This window comes from Musca autumnalis, unplaced genomic scaffold, assembly GCF_047663935.1.
Source record: "Musca autumnalis isolate F117 unplaced genomic scaffold, ASM4766393v1 scaffold_1, whole genome shotgun sequence".
Taxonomy (NCBI): Eukaryota; Metazoa; Arthropoda; class Insecta; order Diptera; family Muscidae; genus Musca; species Musca autumnalis.
In genome coordinates, this window is record NW_027411644.1 from 241,184,928 (window position 1) to 241,209,573 (window position 24,646).

Consider the following 24,646-nt stretch of genomic DNA (forward strand, 5'->3'; position numbering starts at 1 on the left):
TGGGGTCTAAACCATTATTTCGATGAGGCACATTTTGCCCGTATGAAAGTGTATATACATACCCTCGTTAGCGTAAATGCTGAGGGTATAAACATGGGTTTCTTTGTAAACAAATATCTTTTTAAGTCCTTCAAGGAAAATCCTGACACGGCAACATTATCTGTGGGGGGTCATTCCCAAAAACAGTAAATAACGTGTCATCGGCAATATTTTTTTTAAACATTTCATTAGCTCAGGGGATAGATGTCTCGACATAATTTCCAATGGTACCCATATTGTCCTGGCAGAATTTTTCCTTAAAGGATCTGTGATCGAAATAAATATTCTCATTGCAGGATCATTTCCAAAAACGCTAATAATCGGGACATCGGGCAATATTTTTTATAAATTTTATCAACTCAAGGGATAGATGTCTCGATAAGCTTTTCAATGATTCCCATGTTGTCCTGTATAGGAATTCTGTAACTTTTATCGATTAAAAATTTGGGGCAATATTTTTTAATGATTTTATTAGCTCAGAGGATAGCTGTCTCGATGGTACCATATTGTCCTGATATCCATGTTGTCCAATGGAACCCATTTTGTCCTGGCAGAATTTTCCTTAAAGTGCCTAAAAATGATATTTTATTCAAAGAAACCCATTTTTGAATAGCTCTCTTAACTTTAACAGTGCTCTGCGCTTTGTGTCTCCGCTAGAGTGGTTTGTGTCTACGCTAACTAAATACAAATTTATTTTAACGGACTTAATTCTTCACGCATCTCAGCAGAAGATCTATTTAAAGATTTAAAGGAAAAATTACCTTTTCTCGTAAATTGTTTGTCCCAAATAAGAAATTTACAATTTCGATTGATCCTCGTACATAGCTCGCTATGTATAGTTATATACACAATACATATTTATATTTAGGTATGTTTTGTTATTTTATAAATGTCATATTTATACACAAAGTACGCAAAGTTCAATGTAACAACAATAGCAGCAAGCATAAAACATTTTTGCCAACAAACAAAGCAAGAACAACACTAAGTGGTACAAACAGCCAGCAGAAGGGGTTATGGAGTTGAAATATAAAACTCGATAAGGACAAGGAAAATAATACATACAAACGTATTTAGCAAATACCAACAAAAAGTTTTCTCTTTTTGGTTCTAAGGCATAAATAAAATTTACTTTGAAATCGCTTTAAAGAATTCAGTCAGCCACTGAAAACAAAGTAGAGTTATAATACTTTTATTCGCTCATAATAAATGTATACATATTTAGTACACACACAAAATACATACATACATATATTAATATTTAAAGTTAAGTATGCTTTTAGGGTGAATTTATTAAAAGTAATTATGGCATACTTTTAGAATAATTCCAGAAGTGCAAGTTTAATTAATACCAAATTTCCTATTTCCCCTCTACATTTATCACTTATTTCCGAGATTTTTTCTCATCTCCATTCTACACACCAACAGTGATCCTAATATTAAAATTCAGAATTTTAGTTATATATTTTAAATATTACCAAAAGGTTCAAAATTTGGTTGCACTTAACACCTCTCGAACACATAAGTACGAATTTCCAAAACTACTTCCATATCCCAAACCCACAATCTAATCTCAATTCGAAATTTGTGTATTCCAACTCTATCCGTCCACCAAAATCCTAACAGTACCAAATTTAGTGCCACTCAGCTAGAATTCGAATAAAACCAAAATTCTTCAACATCATCATATTTGCGATCATGCTCCCACTGAAGACAAGGACGAACAGACCAAAGATATATTTTACGAGCGCTTAGAAGAAACTTATGACCGTTGCCCTGTCCATGACGTTAAAATTATTCTAGGCGATTTTAATGCCAAAATTGGAAAGTAAAGTATCTTTGGCCCAACAGTAGGGAAATTCAGTCTCCACAGTGAAACATCTGACAATGGTATGAGGCTGATAGACTTTGCAGCTGCAAAAAACATGGTAGTTAACAGCACGAGATTTCAAAATCTCGACATCCATAAGGGCACCTGGCTGTCTCCAGATCAGAAAACAAGAAATCAAATTGATCACGTTGTGATAGACTGAAGACATTCATCGAGCGTGTTGGATGTGCGTTCGTTCCGAGGAGCAAACATAGACTCGGACCACTACCTTGTTGCAGCAAAGGTACGCACCCGGTTAAACATAGCAAACAAAGTACAAACAAACACAACACGAAAGTTAGGCAATCACAACAGATAGCCACAGCATATTCCACTGAACTAGCCCAATTGCTTAATCAAAGCACTCCCGATAACATATCAACGCAATGACAAAGTATTGCTCACTCCATGCAAACAGCCGCAAAATCCATACCTCCACCAAGGAATCCATGGTATGATCAGGAGTGTCGTGCTGCTACCTTACAATCCGTAGCAACGCGTAGCGCACAAGAGATATCGGGAGAAAAGGAGAGAGGAGAAACGTCTTTTCCGCAGAAAAAAGAGAGAGATGGAAAAGCGGGAGTGTGAAAAAATCGAGATGTACAGGAACCAGAATGAAGCCCGAAAATTCTACCAAAGAGTCAAGCATCAAACTGATGGCTTTGGCACATCCTCCTGCAGGGACCAGCAAGGTAATTTGGTAACTGAAGAACATTTTTCAAAACTGTTGGTATCCTATAACAGCGAAGACGACGAAGATACCACAGACCCAATCCCAGAAGATGGTATTGAATGTATACCGCCCAGCCAAGATGAGGTAAAGACAGCAATAAATCGGCTGAAGAATAATAAGGCAGCAGGAGCCGATGGCTTACCATCCGAGCTATTCAAAACCGAAGGCGACACGCTGATAAGGTGTATTCATCAGCTAGTTAGTACCATCTGGCAGGAAGAACGAGTACTCGACAATTGGAACCTGAGTATTCTGTGCCCCGTCCACAAGAAGGAAGATAAGACTGTATGCTCTAACTATAGGGGCATAAGTCTACTCCCTATTGCCTACACGATCGTGTCAGGGATATTGTGCGAACGACTAAAGCCTATGGTCAACGAGATAATTGAACCATACCAATGCGGCTTTAGACCTGGCAAGTCCACCATTGACCAGATATTTACCCTGCGACAAATCCTGGAGAAGACCCAAGAGATGCAGATCGACACCTACCACCGTTTGTCGATTATAAAGCAGCCATATCTGAAATTGGTATCCCCGCAAAGCTCATCCGGCTTTCTAAAATGACTTTAACTGACACGAGGTCCTCAGTTAAAATAGGAAAGAACCTCTCCGAAGAGTTTTGTACCAAAAGAGGTTTCAGACAAGTAGACAGCCTTTCGTGTGATCTCTTCAACATCCTGCTGGAAAAGATTATACGAGAGGCAAACGTCAAAAGAAGTGGCACAATCTACACCAATAGTCACATGTTACTTGCTTATGCTGTTGATATAGACATCATGGGACGATCAGTAAAAGAAGTAACCGATACCTTTATGAAGGTAGAAGGAGAATCTGCTAAAGTGGGTCTGGCGGTAAACGGCGAGAAGACCAAGCTGATGGTGTCGACGCGCAATGCGTCCATTGAGCTCGGACCAACTGTGGAAGTTGGTTCCTATAATTTTGAGGTAGTAAAAGACTTGGTCTACCTCGACCCCTCCGTAACACAACAAACGACATCAGTTGTGAAATAAAAAGAAGAATTGTATTGGCCAACAGACGCTACTTTGGTTTAAGTAAGCAGTTTAAAAACAAAGCCACATCTCGTCAAACGAAAATAACGCTCTACAAAACACTGATACTACCCGTGCTAATGTATGGCTCCGAAGCCTGAGTACTTGCGCCAGCAGACTCTGCAACTAACCTTAATTTCAAATTTCAGGAATGCGGCTCTATCCGTCCATAAATACGAATTTTCAAAACTTCCTTCGGGATTCCAACTTTGTACCATATTTAGTACCATTTAGTACTTTTTGTACCCATAAGTAGGAGTTTTTACTTCCATTCTACACGCCAACAGTAACCTTAATTGTAAATTTCAGGAATCCAGCTCTGTCGGTTCACCAAATCCTAATTGTACCAAATGTTGTACCATTTAGTACTTTCGTGCACCAACCGTACTTTTTAACATTGATTCTCACTCCAAATTTCAACCTTTAAGTTTTATCTGTTCACAAAATACGAATTGGTACATTTATCCTACACTATAACAGTGACCCTCATTTCAAATTTCAGAACTCAAGCCCTACCGGTTCGCCAAATACAAATGGTACCATATTTAGTACTTTTCGTACCGTACTGGTTTGAATTTCCAAAACCTAGCCTTATCTGACACTTTCGGACCAAGAGTGACCCTCACCCAAAATTTCAAGATTCTAGCTCAATTAGTCAGTCAGTGAGTCATCATTACTGAACACTTTTATAAGTATAGATAATGGTTAAAGGTTATCTTTTCTAACCATTGTTGATGCGAGCATATATATTTAATAGAAGAAAACAATTGATTAAGGCATGATGCAAATACAAGGTGACCTTGTAAGCCCATTTAATGTCTTCTCTCGCTGTCAAAATATATTTTTGTTTAAAAAAAAAATATTTCAGTTCAGCCAAAATTATACTTATACAACTTCTTTATTTGAATTTGGCCAATAATAGTTCGTTGCAAACAAAAACTTTCTAGGTAACCTTACTTAATTAACCTTGAATTAAGGTATAGCCTTAAAAATATTTCATTTTTATGTACATACGTATTTAATTTGTATGCAAATTTGTGGGCCACAGTGTGTGTATACCTTGTTTGTTTCGGGAAATAGCAGGAACATGTATCGCTAGCTTTTGACTTTTATTATGCGAAACACATTCAAGCTTCCTTTTTTCCTTTCTCTCTCTGTGCAAATGTTTTCTACGTTGTATTTGTTTTACATTTAGCTTGATTGAGTATAAACAAAAACAAAAAATACTACCAAAATAGAGGCATAAATCAATGATTGGGATTTTCTTTAGCAAAACGTTATTCATGTGAAATCTGTTTGAGAATTTTTCTCATAATGTATCTGCGAATTCACATACATACATACGAGTACATACATAACAAAAGTCATTTCGTAGAATGGTCATAAAATGTGGGGAAAAATAACAAAATATAATTTGATTGCCGTAATAAAATTTTCGGCTTAAAAAGGCGAGGAGGGGAGATTGTATGTGTTTATTTTTATGGATTGTTTTATTGAAAGTACATACCTATACTAATACGTAGAGTTTATGTGTGGCTGAAGGATGCAGTAGGACGATATAAAGACTGTATGCTCTGACTTCCACTTGGCGAGGGCAATTTGTTACAACCCAATACCGTTTGCACAAATATTATTACCGACAGTGCGTTTTGGGTATGATATTTAAGGAGGTACCTTAAATATGGTAATTTTCATAATCAACACATGCCAAAGAAGAATAAAAAAACAAAATGTAAATTAACCAATAAAAGAAATATTGAAACAATTACCAACACTCCCACCCATAGAAGGTGGGTGGTTAACATTTGTGTAGCAATTTGTTTGATGTGAAGTAATAAAATTAGGAAGTGAAATTTTATTTGTTAAACATCTGTGAAAACAATCACAGGAGGCTAGAATAAGGTGATTATACCCTATACCACAATGTGGAAAAGGGTATTATAAGTTTGTTTTGGTAAAAATTCATATAACACCGCGAAATATTCGTCGGAGACCCCCAATGTTGTATACCAATCTTCATATCTCGACGAGGTAAAGCGATTTTGAGATGTGTGTCCGTCCGTCCGCCCGTCTGTCCATTAAAAATTGTAAACACGCTCCAGGCCGCAATTATGGACGGATCGTCACGAAATTTTGTATGGAGGTCGCGTTCAGATCAGAAGAGATCCCTATTCTTATTGGTGAGGATCGTGATAATATTTGGTTAAATGGACCAAAACTTTTGTGTGAAAATTGTGAAAATTTTTAATATACAGCTTATATCTTAATTCCTGGAAGTGACATTCCGGACAAGTGAGATATACTTGAAAGTGGAACGCTTGACCTTTCATTTGATGCCAATTATGTTGGTGTGCATGATCAGATAACAGAGTTACAGCCTAATATATTCCGTTATTTGTTTGTAGTGTAATAATAAACTCGCTAGAAGTCGCAATTATGCATCAATAGTCACGAAATTTTGCACCAGGTAAGAGTATAGGTCGAAAAAGGTGCCTACAATTTTGAATGATGATCTGATATTCTTTAGCGGGTGAAATGGACCATTACTTTTGTATGAAAGATATAAAAAATTTTATTTTTGGTCGATACTTTAATTCCTTGAGGACATATATATTTCGCAAAGTAGCCTACATAAGGAAAACAACTACTGACCTTTTCTCTGATGTAAATTGCAATATAGTGTTTGCTAGATAACGGGCCTACTGCCTAATATATAATGGGTTCTGTGTAGAGAACCACATTTTTATCCCATGCTACATATTGTATCTCCAAAAGTTTATGTAACACCACGAAATATTCGTCCTAGACCCCTTATTTGGTATGCCAAAATTCATATCTCGACGAGATAAAGCGATTTAGCGATGTGTGTCGTTCCATTAAAAATTGTAAACAACCTTAAGGGCGCAATTATGGACCGATTGTAACAAATTTTTTAAGGAGGTTGGGTTCAGGCCAGATTAGAAACGATTAGTTTTTGGTGATGATCGTGAAATGTTCAGGGAATGAAATGGACCAAAAACAAAATTTTAACCAATTTTGTACCGGCTCTGTAGGTCAAAATAATAACCCGCAAAATTTTAAACAAAATTTGAGTTTATGATGAAGAAGAAGCGTACAAACCAACGCACAGTGGTCGAAACCACTGATCTAGCGGCGCGAAATTAATAACTTGGAAACGAATGAAGATATCTTTCTGAAATTTTTCAAAAACTCAATCTGTGTCTGTGAGTAATTATGGACTAAATATGAACAACATAGGCAAATATTTTGGTATAGCCCCCATATAACGGTACCTCCTGATATTCGATATTTTGAGGATTTAAGCCACCTTTTCCTTCCAAATTAGTTGTAATTTGGTACTAAGGATTCCTAGTGATCACTAAACCTTTCCACCAAAAATTGTGGACATAGGTCCACGTTTGGGTATAGGCCCCTTTTAAGGTACCTCCCGACTTTCAGTAGTTTGGGGATTTAAAGCTACATTTTCCGACCAAATTAGGTGTAATTTGGTATTTGGGGTTCCCAGTTGACACAAAAATTCTCCACCAAAAATTGCGAACATAGGTCTACATTTTGATATTGGGGGCTATATCGTACCGACAGATTTTGGGTATTTTGAGGATTTAAGCTATTTTTCAAGACCATTTATCAATCAGCAAGATTTGCAGCTATTTGCAGCAAAATTTTGGTTATTCGGAATCTAGGGAGTCCAATTTAATTATTAAAAAAATAACTGGACCGAACCTCGGTGGACCTTTGTAGTTACGCTCCATCCAACAAAAGTATATTGCACTAAAAACATACAAAAAATAATAATTTTTGAAAATTTATTGCTTTATAACTATGTAACTTCAGGCCCCAAACATTTTATTTTAATTTAACTTAAACCCTCCCCTATCAATAAAAAATAAACTTTGTTTAGTTTTATTACGAATTTATTTAAAAATTAAACAAATATGAGATCAGATTTTTAGCAACAATTTTATTAAAATCTGATCCGTCAAAATTTCTTGCACTTGACACTGAATAACTGAGTGAATATTTACAACAACAAAAAAGTAAAAACAAAATCTTAGTCAGCGGAGTGTCTGTAATCGATATAATGGAAAACATTTCGCAATTTTATACTTTGATTTTTTGACTTTCGCGCCGCTAGATCAATGATTTCGTCCTCTGTGCAACGTGAAGATCAGATAATAATTAGCGGGTTAAATGGACTGAAACTTTTGTGTGAAATTGGTAAAAATTTCCATAACGTAGCGGTTAAACAACGGAAGTAGTAGTACTACATAAGTGGGTTTCATTACATTTTAGTTTTTGTGAACTAAATTTTCCTTTCCTGCTACAAAAATGTCTTTGTCATGCTAGATAACTTTTTGGTTTTGGTCATAACTATTATACATTACATCTCTGATATTTGATAATTAAATTTTCACAATCATTGAAAAGAAGTTCCGTGGAGAGCGATTGTCCAGGGATAGTGGTATAGGGTATCCCATGGTCGGCTCCGTCCGACTATAGACTTTTCTTACTTGTTTTATTATAAGTATGTTAATAAAAAAGCTAAGCATACAAATTTGAAAAAAAAAACAAGAAGGAAAGAGAACATACCAAAGCTTCAGGTAGTCGCGTGGAGAATAATGGCATTTTTGTTTAAAAAAAGTGAAGCCATTGTCTACACTGATAGATAAATGAGTTCGATAGTAACGAAGTAGGTTTCAGATTTGAGCGTTTCTTTGTCAAAGTTTTGATCTGTTTTTTTTTTTTATTTGATAATCACTTTCGTAGTCCTCTCAAAAATGAAATAAAAATCTTAATATGGTACACATCCCATGTGCTTCAAACCTAAATAAAACACACTTCATGCGTTCCACTTTTTTTCAAACTAAAAATGCAAATCTTGTTTGCATCCTTAAATCAAGAAAAATATCCTTACCATCTCTAACACTATTGTTCATCGGTTTCTTATCATATAACACAGAGTACTTGAATATATTTCCCAGAATATTTCCATATCATTGTAATTATGAACATAAACCACTACATCAAATTCACTAAGGCATTATTAATCTCTAAGGATAAGAAGAGAACAATCAAGGCAAAAATTGAAAATGAAAAAAAAAAACACCAACAACAGCAACTTGCCAAACAAAGCAATGGGTATGGCAAACAAGTACAGATAGTAAACTCAATTACTTTTTCTTTGCAATCTAAAAAAACAAAAGAAACGGATCAAAATTGTTGTATGAATTCTCTGGAGAATACAAGTATACAAACAAGAACAACAAAACTCTCAACATATTCAAATCGTCATGTTTAAATTGACAAGAAAGCTACCACACAAACAAGCAAACAAAACAATGGAAAACATGAAAGAGTGTCATAAGGACATCTATGGTCGCACAAATGACAAGTGGTAGAAGATATAAACAGAGCCCTTGTTAAGGACTTTAAGAGAAGTTTTCTGTTGTAGGTATGTGATTTTGTTTAGATTAAAATTTGATTTAGCTTTTGTATTTTCAAGTTTTTTTAATTGTGCCCTACACCATAACCTGGTAGTTTTTTATATCCTCAGCCCAATGGCAAGGTTTTTAAAAAGGCCGATATTTATTTTCCAATGTATGCTCACGATAAACATGGGAAAACTGTTTGGACCGAACACACGACATCTTCTTAATACTCATATGTTCACAAACATAAAAAAATAATCTTTCGAGTTGAGTTGAATAATATGAAATAACAAAATTTATAAATAAAACATTTGTTTGCCAGTCTCTATGATATCCAGTTATCATGAACTTACCAAAGACAATAAAAGGACATTTTCCAAGAACTAAACAGGCAACAACAGGAAGGAGATTGATTGTACATACCTAAAATAAAAGATGGAAAAGATAAAGGGACAATGAATAAAATAATTCTAAACAAATTTTAAAGTGTATGTGTATGGAAAATATTAAATCTTAAATAAATTTTTGTATAATCGAGTTTGTGATTTTTGAATTTTGTCTTTTTTTTCTGTCTGTTGTTTAATTGGATCCCTCAAAGACCACTCAGCGAAATAAAAGTTTCTTCTACCATATTTTATGCCTTTGGGAATTTTGAGTATAATTTTGTTTTGTAAGCAAAACAAAAGTTTTAATGAAAAACTAAACGGTGTGAATGCTGCCACCATACTATCTATGAATTTTTCACAAAAGCATTTCATTTTAGTTTTACATTTACGCTTAACTTGTGTGCGAGATTTGTTTTCTTTTTTTTTTTGTGAAAATTAGATTAATGAAATGAGTTGTGTTGTGCTTATGGAAGAAAGTTTGGATTTTTTTTGGATTTGTTATAGAAAAACTTTTAATGGATTCTTGTTTTAATTAATTCAGTGCAAATTGCAGGAATATGAAATTATTCATTGCCAAACAGATAATGGAAAAATGTAAATGAGATGAATTTTTATTATTGGTTCGCCAGTGGATGGTGAAAATATTCCATTATTCTAGGCTTTCGTTTAAGTGCGATGAATTAGATATACGCGTATTCAGAATGGATTACATTTTTATACATTTTTAGAGCTTTTGGAAATTATTAAAAATCTTTAAAAAATGCACTTTTATTGTGATCTTTGGGTGCTATTGACCTAAAAATCTTTGAAAAAGTCCGCGTTTATTGTGGTCTATGGCTGGCCCTAAAAATCTTAACAAATCCACGTTTTTTGTGGTCTATGGCTGGTCGTAAAAATCTTTAAAAAATCCACGTTTTTTGTGGTCTATGGCTGGTCGTAAAAATCTTAACAAATCCACGTTTTTTGTGGTCTATGGCTGGTCGTAAAAATCTTTAAAAAATCCACGTTTTTTGTTGTCTATGGCTGGTCGTAAAAATCTTTAACAAATCCACGTTTTTTGTGGTCTATGGCTGGTCGTAAAAATCTTTAAAAAATCCACGTTTTTTGTGGTCTATGGCTGGTCGTAAAAATCTTTAAAAAATCCACGTTTTTTGTGGTCTATGGCTGGTCGTAAAAATCTTTAAAAAATCCACGTTTATTGTGGTCTATGGCTGGCCCTAAAACTCTTTAAAAAATCCACGTTTATTGTGGTCTATGGCTGGCCCTAAAACTCTTTAAAAAATCCACGTTTATTGTGGTCTATGGCTGGCCCTAAAACTCTTTAAAAAATCCACGTTTATTGTGGTCTAATGCTGGCCTTAAAAATGTTTGAAAAATCCTCGTTTATTGTGGTCTATGGCTGGCCCTAAAACTCTTTAAAAATCCACGTTTATTGTGGTCTATGGCTGGCCCTAACACTCTTTAAAAATCCACGTTTATTGTGGTCTATGGCTGGCCCTAACACTCTTTAAAAATCCACGTTTATTGTGGTCTATGGCTGGCCCTAAAACTCTTTAAAAAATCCACGTTTATTGTGGTCTATGGCTGGCCCTAAAACTCTTTAAAAATCCACGTTTATTGTGGTCTATGGCTGGCCCTAAAACTCTTTAAAAATCCACGTTTATTGTGGTCTATGGCTGGCCCTAAAACTCTTTAAAAATCCACGTTTATTGTGGTCTATGGCTGGCCCTAAAACTCTTTAAATATCCACGTTTATTGTGGTCTATGGCTGACCCTAAAACTCTTTAAAAAATCCACGTTTATTGTGGTCTATGGCTGGTCCTCAAAATCTTTAAAAAGTCCACGTTTATTGTGATCTATGGCTGGTCCTCAAAATCTTTAAAAAATCCACGTTTATTGTGGTCTATGGCTGGTCCTAAAAATCTTTAAAAAATCCACGTTTATTGTGGTCTATGGCTGGTCCTAAAAATCTTTAAAAAATCCACGTTTATTGTGGTCAATGGCTGGTCCTAAAAATCTTTAAAAAATCCACGTTTATTGTGGTCTATGGCTGGTCCTAAAAATCTTTAAAAAATCCACGTTTATTGTGGTCTATGGCTGGTCCTAAAAATCTTTAAAAAATCCACGTTTATTGTGGTCAATGGCTGGTCCTAAAAATCTTTAAAAAATCCACGTTTATTGTGGTCTATGGCTGGTCCTAAATATCTTTAAAAAATCCACGTTTATTGTGGTCTATGGCTGGTCCTAAAAATCTTTAAAAAATCCACGTTTATTGTGGTCTATGGCTGGTCCTAAAAATCTTTAAAAAATCCACGTTTATTGTGGTCTATGGCTGGTCCTAAAAATCTTTAAAAAATCCACGTTTATTGTGTTCTATGGCTGATCATAAAAATCTTTGAAAAATCCACGTTTATTTTGGTCTATGGTCTATTTATTGTGGAATATGGCGGGCACTAAAAATCTTTAAAAAAATTCATACCTGGCCCTAAAAATCTTTAAAAAATTCACATTAAAATCCTCGTTTATTGTGGTCTATGGATGGACCTACAGTTTCCATACTGTGAGTCACTGTAGTTAACCAACAAAATTGTCCCTTGTCAATAAATTCAATAAAATAAACTTTCAAAACTGAAACAAAATTTATAAAATGCCACCGAAGACAAAAAGAACTAAAAAGGAGAAGAAGCTCAAAGAACCGCCAGAAAAGGTATACGAATTCATTACTGCCGATGAAATGAAAGCTCGAGAACAAAGATATTCCAATCGTTTAAATGATTTGAGAGTATGTTTGAATTTTATAGATGGTAAGTGTGAATCAATTTTCAAGCAAATAAAAAGCATCTTCTTTCACCCATAAAACCACATCCGTTTTTACAGAGGCTCTGATACAAATTGAAAAATTAGATGAGTTGCAATTGCTGGCAGATAAATGGTGGAATTTTGTAACCTGTTATCCTTTGCCCAAACCTTATTTACCACCTGATATGAGATTATTTTTTACAAAATTGAAAGTCTTCGAAATGCAAAATGTTGAATCGAATATTGATTGGCCATTGGCTGTGGATGAACGCAGCATATTGGCACAAAGTATCTTTCGCCGAAATCTAACACGTTTACATTTACACCAACAATTAAAACCAGAATTTGGTTTAGAATATAATCTTAATATTAATGATTGTCTCAGCGTTATACGTCGTATTGAATATTTTCTTGATAATGATGTTGAAGTTGCCAAGTGTCCTACTGCCAATTTGGAAGATATTAAAAAATTGAAATTCAGCATACAGGAGGAAATTTTGGATTTCTTTGATCGTTATACATATCGCGTTTTGTGTTCCGAAGAGGCGTACATGATGTGAGTTTTGAATTTATTTTACGTAAATCATGTTAAATCATTTTCGTAGGCCTGTTGATCCCATAACCATGGAATATTGTTATACTGGTGATCAGTTTCAAATCCACATTTGGTCCTTAAAGAATGTTCCTGTTAGATTTTCACATTTAGAGTGAGTAAAACAGCATTTAGGACAGTAGTGCCAACCATGGTACTAACCAGATTGGGAAAAATGTCAACCACCCCTTCACTATTTTAATTCTCTTTCTTACCCAGTGAACCTCGTTTAGTGGCAAATTTTCATGAACTCCAACTTCAACTACATATACCATCAACCATGTTATATGAAAATCTGACAATACGGGGAATTCGTATGAATTTCGATCATCTCAGTGAAAAGGCCAAAAGCTATACGCAGCTGATTACAGTACCGGTGGATAATTTAAATGCTGGCATTCAAGATTTACATGAATGTTTGATCAATGAATGGCTGATGCAGTTGGATTTACAAGCTCGTATACGACAAGATTTAATACAAAAACGACTCGATTATGAAGAACAGTTACGTCTGTATGAAGAAGAACAAGCTCGAAAGGGAAAGAAACAACAAGTAGCTGAAGGTGATGGGAAAAAACAAAAGAAACCCAAAATTTCCAAACCCGGCAAAGAACCGCCCATTATTGATACAGATGTATTTCCTGATATTTATGGCGATTTTTTGGAGGAAGAACAAAAACAATATGAATTTTTTATAAATAGCATTTATAATCCGGAAACATTGGATTTGGATAGTGATGAGGTGGGGTGAGAATTGGGAATTTTTTAGATTTTTTTAATTTCAAATCTTATTTTGGCAGATAAATTTGAAAAAGTTCTTCATATTGGGCGGTGTTTATCAATTGTATTATGTCTCCAAACCTAATCATGTGGACTTGAATTTCCACCGTTTTAATATGACCTGGCATTATAACGATGGCAAATTGCAGGTGAACACAGATCTGTTTATACCTCCTACCTCCAGATTTTTATCAAGGCGCACAACACGCCTTATGAGCCATTTGAGTTTGAGTCGCATGTCTAAATTGGGTAAAACCTTGGACCAGTCTAAAATGTCCACTGATCCTGAATGCCCCTGGTTTGTTTTGACCTTCAAATTGCCGGAATATCTGTGTCACTGGGGTGAACCCATTGCCTGTCATTATGAGACAACAGAAAAAGTGTTGGAAGAGAAGGAAGATATTACAACCCCATTGCCAAGTTCTATGAAAAAAGGAAAAGGCCTTAAACGGATGCCCTCTAAAGTTTCTTTATCAGCTTTGCCAACACAACATGTGACCGAACACTTTCCATTGAGTCGTTCATATGCCAGCGAGGCAGGTACTTCCATGTTTAAACTTCGCCGTCTCAGTGCCTCGCAACGTTTCTCCCAAGGGAACTTTTTCCAATCTTCGTTGTCTTTACGTATTAGCCAGGCAGATATTTCACGCAAGGCCCGCAGTTCAGATGGTACTTTGAATGTTGATGATTTCTATTTACCACAGCCTTTGAACAAAGCCCAAGTTCGGCATTTGGAGAGACATTGTATGCCGCGAATTATTTCTTCTTTGAAATTTCCCAAAGAAATCCGAGAAGAAGAACTGGAAGAATTTCGTAAAAAGCCAAAAACTAAGGGTGGCACATTACTGAGAAGACAGCAGGATAATCTGGAAGAAAGTGCTCTTTCAAAACCCCTAAAAAGGGTGTTCTCCTACAATAATATGCAAACGAATCCCGAGCGATTATATCCCATGTATGGCCAAGAGGAATTGATACGAGTTGTGAGGCATTTACCAGACAGCAATGAGGAGGACAATGATGACAATGACACTAAAAACGATGGAAACAAGGAACCTAAAACATTTCTTGAATTACTTCGTTTACTAAATGCCATTAAAATGAAATACAAATCGCGACCTCGGCTTATTTTAGATCTAAAAACCATCAAATCAAAAACAAAATGGCAAAATAAACGTTTGAAATATTTCTTTAAAAAATATGATCGCCCCGCATTGCAGGCCTCAATTAGCACGGAGAAAAGTATTGGAAAACTTTCTAAACGACCCATTCCTAAAACAAAGTTAGAGGCGTTGAAACCACCTGCTTTAGAAGAGAGTAAAAGAAATTTACGGCATGAAACAAGCAAAGTTCATATCATTGAACCTTCGCAAGCAACGGATCAGCAGGAATTATCAGTTTTCGATATAAGTTCCGAGTCTCAGCTGAAAGTGGAAAAGCTTGCAAAGAATGAACCGAAGAAAATTCGCTATACCCATTGGACCACAAAACATATTTTGCATTCGGAATATGATAAGGAGAAGCACATCATGACAATACAAACCGATCGTTTGGGTAAGAAAAATAATTTTTTAATATCCCACTTTTCCTTAAATCGAAATGTATTGAATATCCTTCAAGGGTCATATATCATCACCATAAATGCCCGAAGACGTAACCGACATGAAAATCGAAATTCGTTTTTTGACGTAATAGATACATAAAGCTAAAATACATGCTCTGGCAAAATTTCAAGCTTCTACGTTCAAAAACAACGATCCTATTCAAGAAATGGCATTTCGGAAAATGGGATAATATTGCAGATTTTGTTGTAATGGAGGATCTCAAAACTAAACCCTTCAGCGGTTTTGGTTTCACTACTTATTACCCTTCGTATATGATCGATAATATCCCATATACTCGCCTTCATAAGTCCCAATTTACATTGGGCGAGTTTACTTGCGGCAATTGTCATTTTGTAGGAGAGAGGTGAGGCATATGGTAACCCTTTGCCTCTCAGCACCCTCTCTCACCTACAAACTGACAATTGCCGCAAGTAAACTCGCCTAATGTAAATTGGGACTAAGATCAATATTCCATAAAACAGTTTTTAATTTTATAAAGTTTTTGCTTCGTTTTCGTTTTGTGGGTTACGTCTTCCGGCATTCATGGTGACGATATAAAGAATACAATACCACTCTAAAGTCAGCTGTGTAGAGAAGACCCTTCGAAAGTGTTCTATCTTCTAAAGGCCCTTCAAATTTCTTCTACGATGGTCACTCGTAAACTTTCTGGCCTACGAAACTCGCAGTTTCGCCAGGTGTTCTTTGAAACTTTTTGGAAAGTTTCACTGTTTTTAGTCTAACCGTACTCAGGTCAGTTTGACATATGACCATGTTGGGTTGTTTACAGTGACTTGAAAAAATCACTTTGCAAAAAATGTAATTTACTTGTGAACATTTTCGTCCGATAATTTTTCATAACTTTCGACCTGGATAAGCATGGCAAGAGTCATCGATCAAACTAAATTTTAGTATATCGATAAAGAACCGTCCTATAGGACTATAAAAAACTGGTTCGCTTAGAAACGAAGGTCGTGGGGGTCGTCCAAAAAGGCCGTTGTGTCAGAAAAAAAGTAAGCCGTACGTGAACGGATAATCCAAGATCATCATGTTAAATACCGTGAGATAGAGGCATCCTTGGGCATTTATTTCACCAAATAACATTCGATATTACATGAACACTTGGCGGAAAAAATTGAGTTTTTCTCGTTGGATCCCGAAAAGACGATCGCGGTGATTCGGAAGACGTTTATAAAAATTGCAACAATCGCCAGAAGATGCTGCAAAAGCGTTCAAAAACCATGTTTTGGAGGTGTCACAATCAAGCCAATGTAAACAACCCAACACATGGTCGTATGTCAAACTGTCCTTAGTACGCTTAGGCTAAAAACTGTCAAACTTTTCAAAAAAGTCAAATGACACCTGGTGAGACTGCGTGTTGGCTAGGCCAGAAGGTTATTGAGTCCAGAGCAGGCCCTATAAAGGCCATCCTCAAATACCATGTATCGATAGGAGACCCCTCATAGTTCTTCTATCTGCAGAAAAGTCTTTGAAGTTCATCTTCCAATAGAAGACAGACAAATGTTATATATCTATGGAAGCACATTTAAATGTCATCATCTATAGAAGAATCTTCAAAGGATTTTCATCTATAGGATTCTCTTCCAAGGTCATCTATCTATAAAAGACACTTTCAAGGTTTTCTGTCTAAAGACACAATTTAAGTGGTTGTCTTTCTAAAAAATCTTTAAAGTGCTTTTCTGTCCTAAAGCAGCCCTTCGGTTTATAGCGGGCACTTCTGCCTAAAGAGACCCCTTATAGGAACCGATCGTTTGAAAAAAGGAATAAAATTGTATATCCTAACTTTTATGCCCTCAGCCTTTAGGTTATCAAGGTTAAGCACTTTGATACGGTACATCGGCGTTCCAACTAGCGGATACCACCGCAGTGTACAAATGTTTGCATTGGAATGAATGACTCCTCTGGATTCTTTTAGATTCCTGCAGTGACGGTGAAAAATTAACGATCACACCAGAAGTGGATGTGGGGACTAGATTTCCAATTGCATCAGTCTGTTCAATATAGACCTATCTCGCCTGAGCCTGGCTCTAACGGCACGTACATGGTGTGGAATTACCGTGGTAGAGTTGCCTGAGGTACACAATCCGGCGCTTAATAGCTGTACTCTAGATTATAGCCTCAACATTAGCCAGATTTTGGAAGGTTATAACCGAGTGGTCCCCGGGGACTTTAATTCTCATAATGAGTTGTGGCATTCGGCCCTAGGTAATGACCAGAGGGGCATAGCATTGCCTGAGCAAATTGGTAGCTCTACGTTTAGTACGATCAATGAGGACGCCTCCACTAGAATTAGCATAGAGTGCCATAGTTTGCAAGACATACGGTTATGTTTTGAGACACACTTCACCCCTAACTTCACGTCTTGGGGCTAAGATTCATTAGGGTATTTAAAAAAAGAAGAGTACACCCTAGTCTATCCATAAAATACTCGAAAAATAAGCGTAAATGGGGTGAACAAAATGCTTGAGGCGTAAAGTGTGTCTCAGAACATACCCGATAATCATAGTGTTGCCTGGCCTGACATATGAAGTCAATAACCTGTCAACCCGCCGTTTCTCTTGGGTCAGACCATCTCCCTATAATCGTCACCATAAGCAGACCGCCCGACTTCAACACTTCTGAACGCCTCATTTTTACCACGAAAACCTAATTGGCCTGATTTCATAGAGAATTGCCTACCCTTCTTATGTAGCAGAAAGTATGTTCCCCTGACAATATTTAACTACTGGCCGAATAACCGAGAGCTGGAACATTAGAGGTGAAATTTGTGACTTGTCGGCCATCGAAGAGAGATAGGTACTCAGTCAAGTTTGGTGACGTCACGCTGACTGATCTCGAGAGGTGTCGAGCACCCTATAAGTGACAGGTCGAAATGAAGAGTACTGCATCGCATAAAATTCCCGCCGAGCAGAAACCACCACAGTGTTCAAAGGATGATATTGCAAATGGCATTAGGAACGCTTAATCGTTAAAAGCATTAGGCTCGGACGATAACTCCATGGTAATGATGAATCAGCTAGATGAGATGATAATCTCACGAAAGCTCTCAACCTTTCGCTAGCCACCCACATTATGTCCGAAGTCTGGAAAATGGGCCAGGTGGCCCTCTACTGAAGCCAGATGATGCTGTCAAGCACTACACTCCGGACAAGTTTGAAACGTTGGATAATTAATGATGTGTGGACTTTGGTTGTACTTGGAATTCAGGAACACAAAGTCAAAGCTCGGTAGAGTGAAATAGGGGTTCCCCGGAGGTGGAATGATATCTCCAGAACTGTTTAACCTTTATGTTTCCTGTATTTCACCACGTATAGACGGCACTGAGATTGTTACGTATGCGGATGATTGTAGAAAATTGACGTGGTGTACCTTCCCGCATGTCATTTGTGAGAGGCTGAACTATTATTTGATCGATCTTACCACCTTTTTCCGCGTGAGGATTATGTAAATATCCGCCACAGCCACTCTGCGGAAATGTCCTAGTCGATGGTAATAGAATTCCGACCAGTAGACATGACATTGAAATGGATATTTACTAGAACCAGCAAACTATCGATACTAGGATTATCGTTTTTTTTTAGCTGTCGAAAACACACAGTTTTTTTGGCGAATTATTTGAAAAATAATTAGTTTAGAATCCCATATAAACAAGACTCTACGACAGCGATCAAAACGATAGTCAGACAATAGATAGTTTACCAGCTCTAATATTTACATCATGCGCGCCTGCCACAGCTATCTGCTAAAAGCTGAGATGTAGGTCCTCAAGTCCCACTTAGGATGCAGGCGAATAAACCATGCTGACTTCATATAAGGCGATAGGTCGGTATATGGTAAATTATGCGGGCGGTGGATTTAAATCCAGAAGGCCATCTAATAACTGCAACGGGTTGCCTCTTTATGTCTTCATTGGGCTATATACATGAGGAGACAACTATTCTTTCAGCACAGCAACACAATGGCATAATCAGAATCAGGAGAATCCCTAGCTCAACAACCTATCAGACAGGTTTGAATATCTTAGCATTCACACAGATGCAGTAGCAGATGCCATAAACAACTATCGTATGAATGCGGGCCTCGGAGAACATTCTCCATCTATCGAAGAAGGGGAATGTCAACTCCCACGACAAACCACAGTAGTTTTGGCTCAACTACGCTTGGGATGGTGCAAATTTCTATATGGCAAAGATGCAAAATATCCACCCCATATGCGGCACATGCCCGCACGATACAGTGCAGGCTTTCTACTGATTGTTAAACCTACCCAACTCCAGAAGATTTATGGTTAAAATCTGTCGATGCAGTCTTTTTCCTAAAATGGACATAGACAGAGACGAATTAAGCATATAATGTTGCAACAACAAAAATTTTATTCTGAAGTATGTCAGTAAAATAATTAGATTCACTCTTCATGATACATATTCCGCAAGTACCTAAAATTTTACGCTGAAAACTTGTTCGTCACGTACAATAATCTTATTATCTTATCTTCTTCAAGCCACTTTAACATTCTACACATGCACATACTCAACATCTAAATTTCAGGTTATATCGGTTTCGCGTTCCGACGTTATGAACATTTTCCATTCAAATATTGGAGTTTGGAGCCTAGTGAAGAAGAGTAAGCAAATCATTTTATGTGAAATAAATTCCAAAATATAAACAAATATTTTTACAATCCTCTTTCCAAATAGCCCTGAAAACGAAGTAATTTTCACATTGGAAACGCAATATGTGCGGTGTGTTTTGCACTGCACTCCAAATGGTATTCGAGGTCATGTGACCGAACCAACCAAGAAATTCGTACGAAATCCAAAAATGTATTTAATTATTGAGAAACCAATGAAAGATTACAAAGCGTTCAAAAAAATGTTCAAGGAGAATTATTTAAATATTTTTGCCGAACATGATGCCTGCTATTATATTGAAAATGGTAGGTAAATTTATTAAATCAAGTTAAGAAAAAAAAATAAATTTTTTTAATTATGATTTTAGGTTATTTTTCGGAAAAACATTTAGCCACTGAAATGCACACCTATTGCTGCATGGCCATCCACAGCACCCAAATGAAATTCCATTTTTCGCAATGGAATCGTTTGTCGAAGAGACGTGATATAATTTTAAAATTTTTACAATATAAAGATTTAGCCGAAAATATGGTTGAGGTAAGAATTACTCCGGAGGGGGCATTTTTTGTTGAAATTACGGAATTATGTTCAGATGATTTGGATGTGATTAAGCTGCAATATACCAATACATGGCGTAATATTGGTGTATGTTATGGCGGGAGCGGAATGTGAATTTTAAATTAATTCTTACTTTTTTAGAACTATAGCGATTTACATCATCTGATCAATTCTATGTATCCAGCAGCAACCGATTTGAGATGTAAAAATCCGAAATTGATTTCGTGTATTCGAGATTTACTCAATGAGATACGACCATTAAGTTTTTCGTAATGTTTGTGATATCATTTTTTGGATTTTTTTTATTTTTGAGAATTTTAATAAAGTTGATTTTTATTTATTGTAAACTTTTTATAACTGTTATTTATTATTGATATTATAAGCGTTTAAGGCGTTTTGGGGGTACGTATCATAAACAAGGAGTGTAATTCTTCCTCTAATAGACCCAATTAGCACCGTGTTCACCAGAAAATATGAGTCTTATATTGCAAGAACACCACTTGGGCAAGGTTTGGAACATTCACGCCATAACGAAACAAAATAGAGTTGTAATATTGACCACAAAAACTTAAAAAACTTTAGTGGGACATTTTGGAGCCCATATCTCAGATTTTATTCTCTTCCCCTAGCAACAAAATATGTTTTAGTAATAACACTGTGACACAAAATGGAGGTGAAAATCTGGGACAGAGATAATTCCTTTTGGGGATGAAAGCCCTTGCTAATTATATTAAGAATCACGAAGGACAGATCCGCCGTGAGTCGAACTTCCGAGTTATGGCGTGATGATGTTTCTTCTGAAGACCCTGTAAGGCATCTGAAATTAGCGTTATATCTTTGCTAACTGTTGTTTTAGCTTATTTATGAGATGGCATGTCTTCAGTCAAATCGAATGAGGATTATTTTCGTAGAGCATTTCGACCATCCAACTCGCTTCCTTCAATGTCCTTTTCGTCCCTTATTTTAAGAACCGCTATAAAAGTACCACGAGACAACGTTTTTCAGCTTTGAACTGTTCTGCAAAAATGTCGCTCAGAAAATTTTAGGTACGACTCTCATTGACAACTAATCGATTTTGTCGCGTTTTCATGGTCATTTTTGACAGGGGGTTAAAAAATAGGTACCATATCATTAAGCTAATATGAATCGGGGTACACTCAGTGCTATGAGAGAAGTCTCCCCTGTCCCTTCGGATGTTTCGAGGACATTTATACATATGTACGTGGCGAATTGTATGGAAGGAAAAACACCTTATTGGGCTCTTCGCGTTTCTGGTTCCTTGGATTGTACTGAGCATAAAAACAAGTCAAAAAGTATCAGTCGGCTTTGCCGACAGAGATATACCCTCAGCCTGTGCAAATTGAAACACTTTTTTCACAAAAAAACTTATGTATTTAGGGGGTTTCAACATTTTGGTCGTATGAACCGACAAAAATGTTGATTAGGATTAAAGTTCAAAAATTTTGCGGAAAAGGTACTTAAAGGAATGGACCGACATAGACCTTGGGGCTGTTTTCTCAAGAAGTGTGGACTTGTCCCTGAAACAACTTTTACCATCGTAATTGAAGCAGCGAATGTAAGTTGCTTCAACAAAAATCAAAGTAATTCAATAGCAGGTCTTAAAGTGAACTTATCCAAAATTTTGTGTTGGAGGTACGGGATGGAGTGGACAAATATAGTCCATATTCAAACCTGATCTATATCTGGTAGATATTATGAGAATGTGTAAAGTATGGACCAAATCGGTCAATCCCATCAAGAGTTATCGTGCGCACAATTTTTTCGAATATTTTTGAACTTTTGTGGGGTAGGTACCTGAAGGAGTGGACCGATATGGCTTATCTACGAACTTAAAGTAAGTTTGGAAACAATATTACGAAGGCCAAATTTTGGCCGGAATCGGCATTTCCGTTCGAGAATTATCTTGCGCTTCCACCCATAAACATTGTGTCATTGGGTTTGTTTTTCAACTTTCAGGCTATTTTTTCAGGAAGTATGGACTTGCCCCTGAGGAAACTTGTACCTTCGTATAGGGGACAGTGAATACAAGATGTTACAACAAAAACCAAGGCGATTCAAGACCAGGCCCTAAACTGAACTTTTCCTAAACTTTTCCTGAACTTTCACCTATGTCTGGTAGAAATTTCATAACGTGCAAAGTATGGACCAAATCGGTTACTTCCTTCAAGAATTATCGTACGCACAAATTTTCCCAACATTTTTTTGTGGAGGAGGTACCGGAAGGAGTGGATCGATATAATCCATCTTTGAACTTGAACTAAGTTTGGACAAAATATTACGAAAGCCAAATTTTGGACAGAATCGGCAGATCCGTTCGAAAGTTATCTTGCGCTCCAACCACTACAAACGGTGTCATAGGGTTTTTTGTAACTTTCAGGCTATTTTCTCAGGAAGTATGGACTTGCCCCTAATGAAACTTACAGCGTCGTATAGAGAACAGTGAATACAACTTGCGTAAACAAAAATCAAAGCGATTCGAGACCAGGTCCTAAACTGAACTTTTCCGAAATTTTGTGTGGGAGGTACCCGAAGAAGTGGACCGATTGAAACCATATTGAAACCTCATCTAAGTTTGGTAGAAATTACACGATGTGCAAAGTATGGACTAAATCGGCTATTCCCTACAAGAGTTATCGTGCGCACAAGTTTTGCGACAATTTTTGAACATTTGTGGGGGAGGTACCTGAATGAGTGGACCTATATGGCCCATCTTCGAACTTAAATAGAATCTGGACAAAATATTTCGATCACCAAAATTTGAACCGAATCGATTGATCCGGACAGACTGACGGACGGACAATTCTAGATCTACTCAAAATTGTCTGAAACAGATATCGTACAAACATACATGGAGTCTAACTCGATCCATCATCTGGATGCGACACATTTTTTATCGCATCAAAGAGTCAAACTAATGGCTCCGGGTACAACAACAACTGTTGAAAGATTATGAAGGAAGGAATGCCTTCCAAAGGTCTTCTCTATATAAAGAAGATCCTTTATAGTTCTTCTATCTATAGAAGACCCTGCATAGGTCTGAGAACCTTTCAATAGTCTACTATCTTTAGAAGTCCTTTGAAAGCTCTTCTACCTAAAAAACGATCTTTCAAACGTCTTCTACCTATAAAAGACACGTTAAAGGTCGTCTACCAAGAGAAAACCCTTAAAAGGTCTTCTATCTATAGAAGACCCTTAAAAGTCTTCTATCTATAGATGACCCTTAAAAAGTCTTCTATCTATAGAAGACCCTTCAAATATATGCTATATATAGAAGGTAATTCTAAGGTATTCAATCTAAGGAAGGTCCTTGAAGGGTTTTTCATCTGTAGAAGGTCCTTCGAATGTACACTAAAGAAAGTCCTTCGAATGTACACTATCTAAAGAAAGCCCATTAAAGGCTGTCCAAGGGATTCTATCTATAAAGGACCCCTTCTATCTATAGAAGACCCGCCGAGATCTTCTCGCACTCCTGGCGAAACCAAGTAGCTAGGGTCTTTCTTGACTCTTCAAAGACATTCTATCTATACAAGACACTTCAAAGGTCTTCTAATGATATAAGAGCCATCTATCTATTCAAGACCTTTCAAAGGTATTTTATCTTTAGAAGACGCTTCAAAGGTCTTCAGTCTATAGAATAGCTTTCAAAGGTCTTCTGTACGCTCAAAAACCATTAAAGGGTATTTTATATATTCAAGACCAATCAAAAGTCTTCTATCTTTACAAAAACCTTCAGAGGTCTTCTACCTACAAAGGACCCTTCGAAGGTCTTCGATCTATACAAGACCTTTCAAAGGTCTTCTATATATAGCAAGAGGACCCTTTACAGGTGTTCCATGTGTAGAATACCCTTCAAAGGTACTGCACTCCTGCAAAACCATGTAGCCAGGGTATTTTGATAATTTCCTCACCCCCCCCCCTCTCCCAAAAAAAAAAATATAAAAACAATACTCTTCTAAACTCTTCCAGCCAAAGAATACCCTTCAAAGGTCTTCTCTATATAGAAGACCCTTCAAAGGTTTCTCTATATAGAAGATCCTTCAAAGGTCTTCAATCTATAGAAGACCCCTCTAAGGTCTTCTATCTGTAGAAGAAGCTTCAAAGATCTTCTATCTATAG

General features: G+C 36.6%; 2 protein-coding genes across 4 annotated transcripts in view; one reads left to right on the forward strand and one right to left on the reverse strand.

Annotated features, from left to right (window-relative positions):
* Positions 1-24,646, reverse strand: part of LOC141390820 (protein toll-like) — a 388,884-nt gene that overhangs the window by 300,827 nt on the left and 63,411 nt on the right. The window lies entirely within an intron of this gene.
* Positions 12,060-20,856, forward strand: LOC141391135 (uncharacterized). Of its 3 annotated transcripts, none has more exons than XM_073964051.1 (9): positions 12,060-12,334; positions 12,408-12,885; positions 12,935-13,036; positions 13,141-13,663; positions 13,722-15,252; positions 19,869-19,944; positions 20,018-20,256; positions 20,319-20,596; positions 20,651-20,856. In XM_073964051.1, exons 1-9 carry the CDS (start codon positions 12,178-12,180, stop codon positions 20,780-20,782), a joined length of 3,516 nt encoding a protein of 1,171 aa, XP_073820152.1. In that variant the 5' UTR covers positions 12,060-12,177; the 3' UTR covers positions 20,783-20,856. The 3 variants fall into 3 exon arrangements, with proteins under 3 accessions (XP_073820152.1, XP_073820153.1, XP_073820154.1); XM_073964052.1 differs by having other exon boundaries at positions 20,659-20,856; XM_073964053.1 differs by having other exon boundaries at positions 12,125-12,334; positions 20,319-20,488.